The sequence below is a fragment of the Motacilla alba genome, chromosome Z (genome assembly GCF_015832195.1).
Source record: "Motacilla alba alba isolate MOTALB_02 chromosome Z, Motacilla_alba_V1.0_pri, whole genome shotgun sequence".
Classification (NCBI taxonomy): Eukaryota; Metazoa; Chordata; class Aves; order Passeriformes; family Motacillidae; genus Motacilla; species Motacilla alba.
The window spans coordinates 42,925,154-42,939,656 of NC_052046.1; the positions used below are offsets into that span (position 1 = coordinate 42,925,154).

The following is a 14,503-nucleotide window of genomic DNA, read 5'->3' on the forward strand; positions in this document are numbered from 1 at the left end:
CTTGTAATAGTTGTTAGTTCTTGTAATAGTTGTTGTGTTATGGTATTACCACAATGTTTAGTGAGTTGTTTACAGAAGATTTTGCAAAAATCTTTGTAAGGAATTTTTATTGCCCAACAGAAAGGGGGAGATGTGGGAGTTGGACTGGCAGGGACTAAGAGTGAATTTGCTTAGGCTGACTATCTAGAAGGTATCAACCTAAAATCATGGGATGCAAAGCGCTGAAGAGAGAGAATGTCTACACACAGTATGGAGAGTTGTGTGGGTACCACCAAGATGGATGCTGTTGTTGAGCTAAAGAGTCTGCCAGTTTAGGCATGACATAATATTATAGGTTGATTAAACAGACAGTTGAATAAGCTAAGGTAAAGTGCGTTACTTAAGTTGCTTGTTATGGGGTTTCACATAGAAGATTGTGGGATTGTTATGTTAATAAAGACTATGTCATAGTTTCATATAAGGTAACCCTGTTAGTGATTGGTAAGCTATGTTTCCATATAAGGTAGTAAAATTGTTGATTAGCTGGATAGGACACAGAAGAGCTATAGTCAAGGGTATATATTAGCATGTCTTCTGCATTATCTTGTCTTCTGAGATTGACCTTCCTAAATGCGATTACATCTGATGCTCTCATAAACGAGCCTCTAATCAATCCTCAGTCATTCCCACCTCTTTCATCGCTGACGATAGTTGGCATCCCCGCAGACAGGCGACATCAAGGGTTGATTGTCGCCCTGCAGCCAGAACAGGGATGACAGGAGCCAGGATTTCATGAGCAGTGGCTCCCGGCTTCCTACTGCATCCCAAGCAGCTCTGAAGACTGCATCTGAATATGCAGCAATGTAATCAAATGCTCAGGTGGGAAGAATGCTGTGACAAGGTATAACCACAGCAAAGTCATGTGGAGAAACAATTCTCAAACCAAGAACAGGTAAAAGAATCTTCTACAAAGTGTCCCAGTATTGAAAAAGCCAAGCTGGACAGGGTCATGGCTAGGAAGTAGTGATGACTGAACAGTGCTTACACACCTAACCATGGGTCCACATAAAGAGTAGGCATAAGTCTAACCTTCTTGTGTTCAAGCAGAGATCAGTTTGTGAGGAATACAGCCTGGACACCAACTTAGTGTACCAAAGCAAGTGCCTGGCACAGTACAAGGGCCAACACTTGCTCGTCTTCTGAGCCAGTACTAAGCTGATGTTCATGACACTACTGAAGCCAACAGCAAAGCTGTTGTGGGGTGGGGCACTAATGCCCACAATACAGCAAACATGTAAGCACATGCATAATTGTAAAGAAAGAGTTGGGAGGGACTGACTCCATGCTGGAAGTCAAGTGGCAGATCATACATAGCTACAAAGCCCAGACACAGCTAGGAATGAGACCTCTGCAGGGTATCGTGGCAAGAGAGGCCCTACCCAGCAAAGAAGGTGGAGTGGGAGAACAAGTCTGTAAGACAAACTAGGATGGAAAACAGCATGAAAGAGGAAAAATAAACACCGTGGACCTGGCATGAAGACAAACTAATCTATCCATACTCCTGAAGTTGCACAGAACTTGGAACAAGAGAGAGGGATTGAGAAGGCAGTAAAGTATTTCACAGATTGTGTACACATCATTGTGTTCTGAACAAAAATGATACTTTTATGATTTGGCAATGTGGGTAGACAGCCTGAGCTGAGCATGAACAGAGAGATTTGGCAGGTAAAATCAGAGAGTGATAAACCAAAAGTCTTTGGTACAAAAGCCCAAAAAAAAAAAAAAGAGCCCCTTGACAGGCACTGTTGGCTGTTTTATGTGGTTTTTGGTTTTGGTTTTGGAGGTTTTTTTGCTTGTTTGGTTGGTTGATTGGGTTTTTTTCATTTTTGCTGTTTTCTCTTCACAAGGAGAAGGAAGTTGCTAAGTTGGGTTTGTCTGTAGTTTGCAGTTACTGAGCATTTTGCCCAGGGAGACAACAATAAACTGTTCCAGACCTTCACCTGCAATAATATACAGCATCAAGGCCTTGCTCAATAGAATGGATCAAAACAGGGACCTAGCCAGTAACAATGTATGGTTTGGAAGTGGCTTGGGAGTCTGCCTTACCAGCCAGAAGAATAATTTTGGATGTGAAAGAAAAAGCAAACCCTATGCAGAAACAAACTGAAAACATCGAACTTGCTTCTCTGCTAAGTAAATAATTTCTCTGTGATTCTGCGGTAAGAAAAAAAGCATGTGCCTAGATGACATCCAAAGGGACCTGGACAAACTTGACAAGTAGGTCCACGGGAATCTCATGCAGTTTAACATGACTAAGTGCCAGGTGCTGCACCTGGGCCAGGACAACCCCCAGAATCAGGGGACAGGCTGGGGATGATCAGATGGAGAGCAGCCCTGTGAGAAGGACTTGGGGGTGCTGGTGGGTGAGAGCTGGACATGACCCAGCCCAGAAAGCCAAACGTGTCCTGGGCTGCATCCAAAGCAGTGTGGGCAGCAGGGGAGGGAGGGGATTCTGCTCCTCTGCTCTGCTCTGGTGAGAGCCCACCTGGAACCCTGCATCCAGCTCTGGGGTCCCAGCACCATGGATATGTTGGAGTAGGTCCAGAGCAGGCCACCAAGATGGATTAGAAGAAAGGAGCACCTGTCCTGTAGGAAAAGGCTGGGACAATTGGAATTGTTCAGCCTGGAGAAGAGAAGGCTTTGGGGTGACTTATAATGCACCTTCCAGTATGAAGGAAGCCTACAAGAAAGACTTTTTACAAGGGACAAGGTGGAATGGCTTTAGAGTGAAACAGAGTGGGTTTAGATTAGATATTAGGAAGAAATTCTTTACTATGAGAGTGGTAAGGCATCGGCACAGATTGCCCAGATAAGTTGTGGATGCCCCATCCCTGGAAGTGTTTGAGAGCAAGTTGGATGGGCTCTGAGCAACCTGGTCTTAATGAAAGGTGTCCCTGCCCATGGTGGAGGGGATGGAACTAAGTGATCTTTGAGGTCACATCCAAGTCAGACCATTCTGTGATTCTATGATATTTCTTGTACAGTGTTAAGAGTATTGCTTATGGGTTTTGTTTAACTTTCCCCAACAAAAGTTTCTAAGTCACGCCTGTGTGTTTGTGCAGAAGTGGCCCAATACTGAGGGTTTCCAAACAGCAGCACACTAAAGAAAATATTTTCCAAAGAGCCTACTTCAAACTCTTTGTTTGGTTTCTATTAAACACATAATTAACTCTACTGCCTGAACAAACTGACAAGAAAGCTCTGAAATCAAAGACTTACACAATTGCCAACCATGAGAGTTCACAAGTCAGTTTGTGAAACAGCCATGAAATTGGCTTAGAAGCACAAAAATCATCTGCCTCTGGTTTTCCTTTTTCTTGAGCTGCCCATATTGGAATTCTAGTAGTGCACAGCAATGGAGGAATGAATTTGCAGTGCAGTAGCTGCTCCAGACCTGCTCCCACAAGGGACAGTGTGCTCCTTCCCTGGGAAGTGAGCAGGGCGGGAAGGAGCTGCAGCCCTTGTGATGCAAATGCACAATTCCACTCACTATGGGGCAACCCCAGGGTATGATTTTCGCAACTAGAGGCTAGATTCTCCTGCAGATTTTGTCTCTCTGGCCTTCTCAGAAAGCTGGATAATTCTGAATGTTGCAGCTCTGTGTCCCTTGCCCATGCAGCTTCTTGGATCACTTGGTATTTATCCCATCTGCTAAACAGCACAAAACCAGCTGCTCTTTGAAGAAAGCTGTGAAGGCCTAAGAGTCAATATTTACATGAGCTTAGCAGGGATATTATTTGCAGTCAATACATCTCAGTCTCCCTACCACTTTCTTACAAGGCAATGGATAAAAATGCCCCCACCTCCACTTCTATAATGATAAACTATAGGGGCAATGCCAGCAAAAGAAAAACATGGGCAGTAATGTTTATAAATCCTCAGCCAGGTAAGAGCTGGAAAAGGAGGGACTTCCCAACCTATTCCAGGTTAGCTGCAAGCAAACAGCAACAGCATAAGAATTCAAAGCACTGTGTTAAGCAAAAGACTGGAGATGCTAATGAGGTTGCCCAGCTCCAGACAGTGGAAAAGAGAAGTGCAGAAGGTCTGCCTGCAGTTAAGGACTGCTCAAGTGATGCAGCCTGGACTGTTGTACTATTCCCTGTACCATGGTCCCCATACCAATGCTGTCTGCGGTAGCAGCACATCAGACATTTGCCCTGGGCTGCTGTCCCTGTTCTTGCTGCGCAGCACTCGCCTTCCGCTCTTTCCCTTCCAAACCATGCATCAGTGACAGGACAGGCTTCAGGATGCAGGGGAGAAGGTCAGACATCACACAAAACTCCCCAGCCCTATGACTAAAGGCCCTCCCATCCTGGGCTACTAGGGTATACTGCAAAATGCAAGTCTTGATTATTCCTAAGCAAGTGCCGCTCACCTCCTCAAACTAGCACCACCCTGCTAGGTATCCCATGCCAGAGAGCAACGCTATGCCTGTGATCCCTCTGGGCACAGACAACAACAGACACCACTGCCTGGCATATTTTGTTCAGAGAGGAGCACCTCATGCAACACATGGACAACATAGGGGTCATTCTGCAGCATGAACAACAGTGCTGAACTCAAACAGGTTTGCAAACACAAAGGCTTTTGCACCAGGGCCTATACTAGCCTGTGAAGCTCACGGAAGAAAGCTGTGCTGTCCTGACCTGGTAACAAAGGAAGAGAAAAAAAAAAACCCAACAAACAAAAAATACTTTTCCGATTGTGGGTGATGAGCCCCTGTTTCTGAGGGCATCACAATATTCACTGTGATGCTTTCCAGCTAGCAATTACATCTCAGCACTACTCACAACATCCCTGCTTTCCCCAAGTAATCCCTTCTTTCTTTGTAACTTGCTATTACAAAAACAAGTTTGGAGACTGAGCCCCAACCTGTTCTGAGCTCCTGCAGGGCAGCCCAGTCAGAGTTAGAGAGCACACATCCAAAGGTCCTGTGTCTCTGAGGGTAGAACATGCCCATGGCTGCCCAAGGTAGAGAACAGGGGTCTTCCCAGGCCAGGCCTGGATGAATTCAGCTCTGGCCTGATCCTGTGCTAGCAATTTCTCCCGAGGATGCAGACAAAGGCGTGGGCTGCAGGTAGCAGACACAAGTCTCTGGGTAGAAAGCACTTACCCCGCACCCCAGCCCATGCTGTTTCTGCTGTGATATCCAGCCCAGCAGCTAGCCTAGCACCCTGCACACCACTCCACCTCACCTGGGAGAAGTTCAGCCCATTGAGCGGGTGGCACTGCTCTTCTACTTTCTCCACAGCACCCGTTTGCTTCCTCAGCCGCTCCGCTTCCTGGGCCAGGAACAGATCCAGGACAGGCACGCCTCGTGACTTGATGTCTACCTCTGTCAAGGAGTTCACCATCAGCATCACCCAGACTGGCCTCTTCTGCTCCCAGTTGCCAGCAATGGCATTGAAGAGGTAGTCTGCATACAGCCCTTTGCCCCGTTGGTCTGGGGTCATCCAAGATGGCATCATGAGCTTGACGTACTCCAGGTGCTGCTTCAGCCGGCGGTAGATGTCTCGGGGCAGCACATCTTGGAGGTTCTTCCCCTGTGGCAGGAGTTGGCAGCTGGTGAGAGCTGAGATGGTGTAGGGATCAGTGAGATCCAGCTCAAAGTACACGATGTGGCTCTGCTGGAAGGCTTTCTTGGAGTTCTCTGGGATAAAATCCCAGACACGTGTGTATGGGACATGGATGGTGCCAAAGAAATAAGATGGGGGATCTCTCTTGATTGTCCACAGGAAGGAGTTCAGCTCATTTTGCTGGGAGAGAGGGAGACACAGCTGAGTAAGTACACAGGTTTACGCCAGGCCACTGCAGCACAGGGCTTAAGGAAAACATGTTGCCAAGCCAGCAGGTCACCTGGCTCAGCAGCTGGCCAGCATGGACTTTTCCTAAAGTGACTTTGCTCACATAAAGTCCTCTTTGACCATTGTTTTTCTCAGGTCCTGAGGTAAAAATTCCATTTTCATGAAATAAAAACATAAGAATATTGTCTTGGGCTTTCTCCTCCTGAAAGGTAACACTGTGTCTTCTCAACAATAGCATCACCTGATACATCATCCGGGTATCTACCAAAAGCAGCAGCAGAGCACAGCCCTAGCACGCCATGATTCAGGCACAACACTTACCCAACTTCTGCCTTTCATCAAGTCAAAAATTGGCACCATTTGCTGAAGCAAAGCAGGACAGCAAGATTTCTATCACTTTCACCTCGCACTTCAGCACAGCAAGGCACCTTTCATCAAAGAAACTGCTGTGACTCTTAGTCAGAAGGTGGTGCATCATCATGGGTGAACTTCCCATTTGACTATGCTGATTTTAGTTGGGGTGGATTTCATTTTCTTCACAGTGGCTGGTGTGGGGCTGAGTTTTGGATTTGTGCTGAAAATAGTGCTGACATTATAGAGATGTTTTTGTTAGTGCTGAGCAGTGCTTGCACAGAGCCAAGGCCTTTTCTCTCTGTCATATGACTGCAAGCATGCATGCTGAGGGTGCACAAGATACTGGGAGGAGATATAGCCAGGACAGCTGACCCTAACTGACCAAAGCAAATTCCATACCATATGTCACCATGCTCAGCACAAAAAGCCAGGGAGGGTGGGGGAAGAGGAGAGAGGACATTCAGAATGATGGGGTTTGTCTTCTCAAGTCACTGCTACGCGTGATGGAGCCTGCTTTCCTGGGGATGGCTGAACACCTGCCTGCCCTGGGAAGTGGTGCATGAATTCCTTGTTTTGCTTTGCTTGTGTTTATTATTTTTGCTTTAACTATTAAGTTGTCATTATCTGAACCCAGCAATTCACCCTTCCAGTGCTCTCCTGCAACCTCTCTTGCAGGGAATGGGAATTTAATGAGTGTGGTGCTTGGTTGACAGCTGGGATTATAACACAACAGCAAGACACCAAGAAAATTAGTAACACAAAACACAGCTGGCAGGCAGACCTGCTGGAACAGGCAGAAATAAAGTTTTGCATATGGTAGACAGACACCCACTAAAGACCCCTCATGGCCCAGCACTCTTTCTTAAGTAGCAGAGAAGACCATGCAATTGGAAAATAAGTGAAAAATTTTTTCTGCAGGCCAAACTTGGCCTGTGGTTTCAGGGTAACCACTTATAAACACAGAGGGATAAAAAAAATCTTTTTTTAAATTGGCTTTTAAAACCTTTCAAAACCCACAGCCATCAGGAAGTCAGAATCCGATTTAAATTTGTTCTGCTGGAAAATACACCTCATAGCATCACCTAAAATACCTCAGTACAGGGTTGTGGTGTTCCCATGGGACAAAAAGCAGATGAGACAACATGGATCCTGCTTGAATCCTTTCAAGTCACTTTACATCAGCAGCAGGCACAGCCTTCATCATCCACAGCACCCCACTGGTGCCACAGTATTTACTGGAACAATGGATACAAGCAGTGTCTGTCTGCACAGACAGGAAGAGGTAGCCTCTGCATGTCTAAGTGAGAGAACAGGCTTCCAGATGCACTCAAACATCTGGTCAGTCTTGAGCCAGCAGATAACTCTAACCTCAGCACTGGGGCTAACTGTGCATGTGTGCTGATCTAAGAAGCCTGCCTGACTGCCAAAGGCAGAACAGGCTGCTTGGAGGAATTTACTGGAAGCACATTGCCTATAAACTTCTGACACTAAAGACTCAGGGTCAGAAAGGTTAATCTTAAAGACAGTTCTGCAATGGCTCATCCCAGACAAACTTCTCCACTAGCTCTGTACATCAGGCAGCACTTCAGCAAAGTGCTACCACCAGCCACTTCACCTGCATGGACTACAGAATATAGAATATCCTGAGCTGAAAGGGACACACAGGAATCATTGAAATCCAACTCCTGGAGCTGTATGGGAGAGCCCCAAAAACTGCACCATGTGCCCAAGAGCATTGTACAAACCAAATATACTCCAAAGGGCTCTTCAGACTGTTCTGCAGCATATCAAGACTCTGAAGGATACTTCAGATCCTGGCAACACCATCCTACAACTCCAAATCCTACAGGACAGTCCCAGAATGCACACCTGAATTACAGAGCACAAAAACTCTCCTGAAGACCATGTTCAGGTCTTCAGGGAAGAAGGAAGAAGTGTTGAGAAACATTGAGAGCCCCAAGGGGTACAAAAGATACAGCGCAACAGGTGAATAAAAATCTAACATAGACCTGGAATAAATACAGAAGAATGAATATGCAAAGTAAAACAAGAGGGAAAAGAGAGAGGATTCTCCCCCAATATTACTCAGAAGGGGAAAATGAAAGGGCATACCACTGTGGTGAGAAATGAACTGCAAGTAGTGGTCAGGCAGCATGGAGGAAGGACCAGAAGTGCTGCTTTCCATCTACTGCAAGTATAAAGACAGAGGAGGCACCTGGGACAGGCATGAGGTTAGGAGGTCAATACTACTTCTCTTCACACAAGTCTGATCATGTTCGTGGGAGTGCACAAAACCAGCTACAACTGCAAGGAATCATACAGAACAAGTGGTCACCAGCCAGCTTTTCAGCTCCTCAATAAATCCAGCAAGAAGGCTCAAGCCCAGATGACTGGTAGCAGACTTTAACACAATCATTAGCACTGCTCTGGACTACTGCACACAGCCCAGCTAGAAAGGCTTTTGGCATTATACTCTTTTTTTTTTCCCTTGGCTTTTCCCCACAACTCTCATGATCAGACACTGAAAGCAGGGTAATACTGCCTGGTACCAGTGGTACCTCTGAAGAAATAAAACAGGCCATCAGGCACAGAGTACATGAAGTCTTCCTTTAAAGAGCCTGTAGTACAGGCAGAAGGAAAGCAGGCTGAGACTTAACAAAAATTTTCACACAGTTCTTGAGAACCTAACATTACAAAGCAAAGCAGCTGAGCCCTCCTGATGGCACTTGCACGTCAAAAGGAGTAGTCACGAACTCGAGAAATCACCCTAAGCACCACTCAGACCTCCACAGAAAGCTTGGAGCCAGCATGAGAGGACAGAAAACCTCAGTGTCCCACCTCTGATGAGAAACTCCCCTGACCCCGCAGAATCAGTTTCCAGGCACCAGCAGTTGTTACCATCACCAAGTGATGGTACATGGGGAGCTCTCAAAGCTCGCTCTCTCTCTAAAAGCTGGCACTACAGCTGCTCCGGATGTGCTAGTGCCTCACACTCCTTTGGCATCTCCTTTTCTTTCCAAAGTGGAAACTGGAATCCCAGCCTCTGTGCCAGATCCCTGCAAACAGCCTCCTGTTACTGCTCTGTGCGAGTGGGGAAGAGGCAAAGCCCTTGGTGTGCCTGAGCAGGCCTGTCTTCCCCTGCTCTACCTTCAGGCACTCCCATCTCTCTGCAGACCTCCTGGAGCTCTTGTATGTCTCAATGCAGCTTGTGAGAGGGAAAAGCAAGGATATAATCTCAGCCAATACCATAAAAGGGAAGTTGTTATACAGCGCTCTAGGTAGCCATAAAACAGCACAGGAGCAGTGCCGAGGCTTGTTCAGCATCACACCATACACCACCACTGCAGCACCTCGCTTCCCTGAGAGCATGCAGTAGACAAAAGTGCTACAGCCCAATTTTCATTTGCAGTAAGATCTTTTAACACAGCTGTTGCAACAAAAAATGGTGCTATAAAACAAACAAATTACAGTCAAAGTGTTGTTCTGGAGGCTTACAGTGGCTGGGCTGTGCAGCTTGAGGAATTTCAGTTCCAGCAGCATAACAACAAAAAGGTTCATTAATAGATCAAGATGCATAGATACATATTTCTGCCTCCACTCTACAATTTACAGGTGGTAGTCAATGCATTACTCATCATGGGAAAAGAACTCATCAAGGGGAAAGAAGGGCAGTCTCACAAGAGAACACAGGTCTCCCAACTTGCTGCCACACAAACGTCCAAGAAATCATCAGATCCAAGTATTTCTGAGTGCTCAGCACCACTGCATGATGACTTCTCCTCTTCCTTGCCTCCCCAGGTGAAAAAGCTGACACTGTCACAGAGAATGCACTGGGACTTGTAGGAACCACTCCCTACCACAAGGCTTGGAAAACCTCCTTCTCAACCAAGGCTGCGCAGGGAACAAACTGTCCACTGAGTTGCAATGAGGACACACAGGGACAAACAACACTTCCCCAACGTGACAGGACATCAGTGTCAGCCACTGCAAAAATTCTGCAAAAGCATGGTGCACATCAAGGGTACTTCCTTGGGAGCTGAGGTTCCTTCTTTTTGATTAAAAAACCCCAAGCCTCAGATTTTGTTCATTTTAACCAACAGCTTGCTTTTCCAGCACTATTTAGAGATCCATTATAGGATCTCTAAATCCTGTAGTCTTCAAATACACAAATACTATTGCATTTGTCAGCTATCATACATCACTTCAAGTGAAGCAGCAATGATTCTTCTGGAAGAGAAATGCCAAAGAAAATCAGATAAAGTGTCTTCCTTCCCCCCCCCCCAACAAAAACTATCTCAAATTGGGCTGAATGACATACTAACAAGAGTAAAATTGGCAAACATCCAGAAAACAATTCAGAAAAACACCAGGAGGAACAAAGAATTTATCTAGTGACAGCACTCCAAACATCTAGAAGAGCATGAGAGCATAAAAAACTAAACAGAAAATCATAGATAGAAGGCTGTGGTGATGCAGGGAATGAAGCCTCAGAGGGAAAGAAAAACAGTCTAGAGACTGAAGAACTGGATGAGAACTCCAGACATGGACAACCTACACTTGGTCTGCTTCCTTCTACATGAGTTCTGCTTCCTTCCATCTTCTATCTCATCTATGTAGACATACATTGTATGCATACATTTCAAAGCCCAAAGTGTACTATGCAGGGAGATGCCCTCTGTGGCTTCACTGTCTTTCAGGACCCCTTATATTCACCACTTGACCTCACAACCACACCTTCCAAACCTCAGCCCAGAAATGCACTGTTTCTCAATCCACAATATTGCCTTACATTTCTTGCTAGCTACAGAAGCCAAAGCACATGGCATGCAATATTTCACCCAGGCAGGCAGCCCTATTATGGCTTTCTCCTTCTCTCTTATCTATCCTGGCATCCTATCTTGTCATGTTCCTTTATACCTAATTGGGGCAAAGATTTTACTCACCCCATTACATGCCCACGCAACTATGGTAATGCACACAAAAATGTTAGCCACATTTTTAATAGTACTTAAATTGAGCTTTTGCCCACTTGCATTACTGACACTCTCAAACTCAGCTTAAGACTGAAAGTAGAACTCTCTTGGGGAATAAACACTGCACTGGCTACAGCTACTAAAAGAACACATCCAAAGTGCCAGGAATGAAAAATAAATTTTTTAACTAAAAAGCCACAGGTTAAGAACAGACATATAGAGACTTGTTCTGCTGAAGGGCATATATTGGTAAAAGCAGCCATAAATATTAATTGGCCTTCTATCAGGAACAACACATCATAAAATACTATCCAACTACAACTACAAGCATTCCACAATTAATCCCTGATTTCTGGCTTTGATTTTTCCAATACACTCCAATGTTAAGCAGAAAGAAAGCAGTACCAGACCACATTACTTAGTATCTGGAATACAACCCAAAAAGATTCCAGCATACTTTATTTTAAATTAATTGTTTTCAATGTCTTTTTTTTTGTTTTTGAGAATGATTAGGCACAGCTAATGTTGTAGCTTTAACTATAATTTTGAGTCATGATGAGAAAGCCTTCTGAAATATTGTAGGTTCATTCCTTAAAATAGCAGCTTTTCAGGCAACAATGCAGATACTTTTTTCATGGCAGAGACTGAGGCAACCTAACAAAAAAGAAGAAATTTAGACCTGTCTAAGAGAGGTAAGGAAAGGAATCCTATAAAGAACTAAAGTAAATTAAAAACCCATCCGTGGTGAGGCAGGAACAAGACAATATATTTTCCCTAAGGAGTTCATGCAAATATTCATAAGGATAAACTCCACAGTTTTGTAAATAAGGCAGACACTGCCATTCCTAGACAGTGTGGTTATTACCACTATCCTAATGACCCTCGGAAACGGCCTGCCTATTCCAGAACTACAGGTGGTCTCACATTTTAATGACAGCTTAATCAGCAGATAATTACCTGCCATTAACACATTACACCTCCAGTCTTGCTAGCAACTGGCAGAAGTCCAGTCAATTGCTTCTGAAAAAAACTTCCTGCATGTCCCACCCAACCTGTGAAGTTATCCATTTCGACAAGTACGACTTCTGCTCAGGAGCTGTCCTCTTTGTACTTGCTCTCACTAGCTCCTTGCAGTAGTTTCATACCGGCCCACATCTTTTACACCTCATGCCCTCAAGGAGGAGATACCCACTCCAACGGGTTGACCTGGCTTCACAGCAGTGTCACAGCTGGCCACCTATAAATCCAGTTGACAAATTGATTTCAAGCAAATTGTAAAGACATCATCTCACAAGGTAGGGGTAGGCTCTGTTTAACTCAAGCTCAGGCAGACACCTCCAGTGAAGTGCATGTAGCTTGGCATATGGCTGACTCCATAAAGCCCTAAATTCTAGGAGAAGATATTCTGGGGAACCAGCATGCTCACAGGGGCAGGAAGGCCCCCAAGTACAAGGGCTACCTGTAGGTGTGTGAGCAGGTGAGAGAGAGGAGTAAAGACACAGAGCAGACCTTCTTCAGTCACAAAACTTTCTCACACCTACCCTGCAGTCAGCCTGCTGTGGCTTTGGCACCTCCCCAGTGCAGCAGGTCTGCACTTACTTCTAAGGGCTTCCAGTTTCCTTAAGAGCTGTGCTGGTGGAGTTAACCCTGCCTGGGAGGGAAGGTGAAGTGGCAGTACACATATCCAGAAGCACATCAGGTCCCAGTAGATGCCAACAGACAGCACAGATGGCCTGTTAACACAAAGTTCAAGAAGGCTTTTCCTACATATTTGGTACTTTTGTCTCAGAAGCTTCAAGCTTCAACAAGAACGACTTTTTCTGTTCTTTCACGGAAATGACAGACACCGTCTACACCAGCTACACAGTGGCCGTAACATCACCCCTAACTTGCAGCAGGGATCCTCTGCTGCGCTAACCACCCACTGGAGCTAAGTCAGATCACGCTGCTCCCAGCTACTGCGGTCAGGCTGCTAAGTTTAGGAGATGAACAAAACCTAACATAACGGGAAAGCGCGTTCTCACGCCAACGGCCATTTGCTGTTCCGAACCTGTTCCAGCACGCTCGGCGTTCTGAAGTGGGACCAGGCGGTAACCCTGCGCGGGATGGTGTTGGCGAGTCACTCCCGGCCAGTCTGCCTTCTGGCGAACAGCGCAGCTCTTCCCACTCACCGCAGGCAAAGATCTTGCTGGGGTTCACCCCAGGATCCTCCCCCCCGGCCATGCATGGTCCCACCACCCTGCCTCGCAGTCCCAGGAAGCGGCGGAGCCGCTGCCGAGCGCTCGCCGCCCGAGCCCTGCGCACCGCGCCCGCCTGACAGAGGGGACTCAGCCGCGGCCGGGGCGGCCCCGCACGCTGCCCTCTCCCGTCACCGCACCCCGAGGGGCCCAGACCCGCGTCCCCCGCGCTGCCGGGGCGGGGCGGGACGGACGGCAGCGCACCCCGGGCAGGATGGCACCACGGGCAGGAGGGCACCACGGGCGGCGCTTACCTTTCTGCGGAGCGGGCAGGCGGCGGCGCGGCCGTGCCGGGCTGTGGCCAGCAGGAGGAGGGAGCCCTGCAGCAGCAGCAGCAGCAGCAGCAGCAGGCGGCACAGCCCGCCGGGGCTCATCATCCCCGCGCTGCGCGCTGCCTGCGCACCGCGTCCCCCTGCTGTTTCTGTTTAGTCCCCCCACCTTTCTGTGCTTCCGCACCTCCCGTTTCACTTCTTTTCTTTTCTTTTCTTTTTTCTTTTCCTTTGACTTCCTTTGTCGCTTTTTTTTTTCCTTCCTCCTCTTCCCTGTTAGGTTTTGGCCGTCCGATTCAATCCCAGAGCTCTCGCAGGAGCAGCCCCGTCCCCCGCCAAGCCCTCCAGCCACTGCCCCCTCCTCTTAAAAGGTCCCCTGCGGGGCGGGGGGAGGAAGGGGAGGGCGCGGGGCTCGTCGCAGCGGAGGCGGGCGGTGGGGCGGCATCGGGGGAGTCCCGGAGCCTCCGGCCGGGCAATGCCACCCTGGGACGTCTCCTGGCCCCGAGGGGCTGCGGCGGCCGCGCCCCCCGTCCCGCAGCCCTCGGCGAGCCCGCCGCGTCCGGGCCCGCAGGGAGCGCAGCTCCCCTCTGTCCTCCCCGGGCCAGCCCGCCTGTGTCTCTGCTCTTCCTACTGCTCTCCTTAAGAGAATATTAAATGGAATATTGTGATTCTTCACAAGCTTTCATATTGCCCGTTGTCTTGAATTATTTTGACTCATTCTTGTTTCATGGGCGGCCATTCCAAAGTTGTGCGTCCAGTGTGCTTCGCATAAGCAGTAGTCACAGCATCACCAGAATATTCTGAGTTGCAAGGACCCGCAGGGACTG

At 47.4% G+C, this 14,503-nt stretch overlaps 1 protein-coding gene across 6 annotated transcripts in view; it reads right to left on the reverse strand.

Moving 5' to 3' along the window:
• Nucleotides 1–14,216, reverse strand: part of TRABD2A (TraB domain containing 2A) — a 95,695-nt gene extending 81,479 nt beyond the window's left edge. For all 6 annotated transcript variants that reach the window (XM_038125694.1, XM_038125697.1, XM_038125692.1 and 3 more), the window contains exons 1-2: nt 13,662–14,216; nt 5,235–5,795 (exon numbers count right to left, since the gene is read on the reverse strand). In XM_038125694.1, coding sequence (XP_037981622.1) covers nt 5,235–5,795; nt 13,662–13,784 — 684 coding nt within the window. In that variant the 5' untranslated portion in view covers nt 13,785–14,216. The remainder of the gene's footprint in view (nt 1–5,234; nt 5,796–13,661) is intronic.
• Nucleotides 14,217–14,503: the final 287 nt, after the last annotated feature.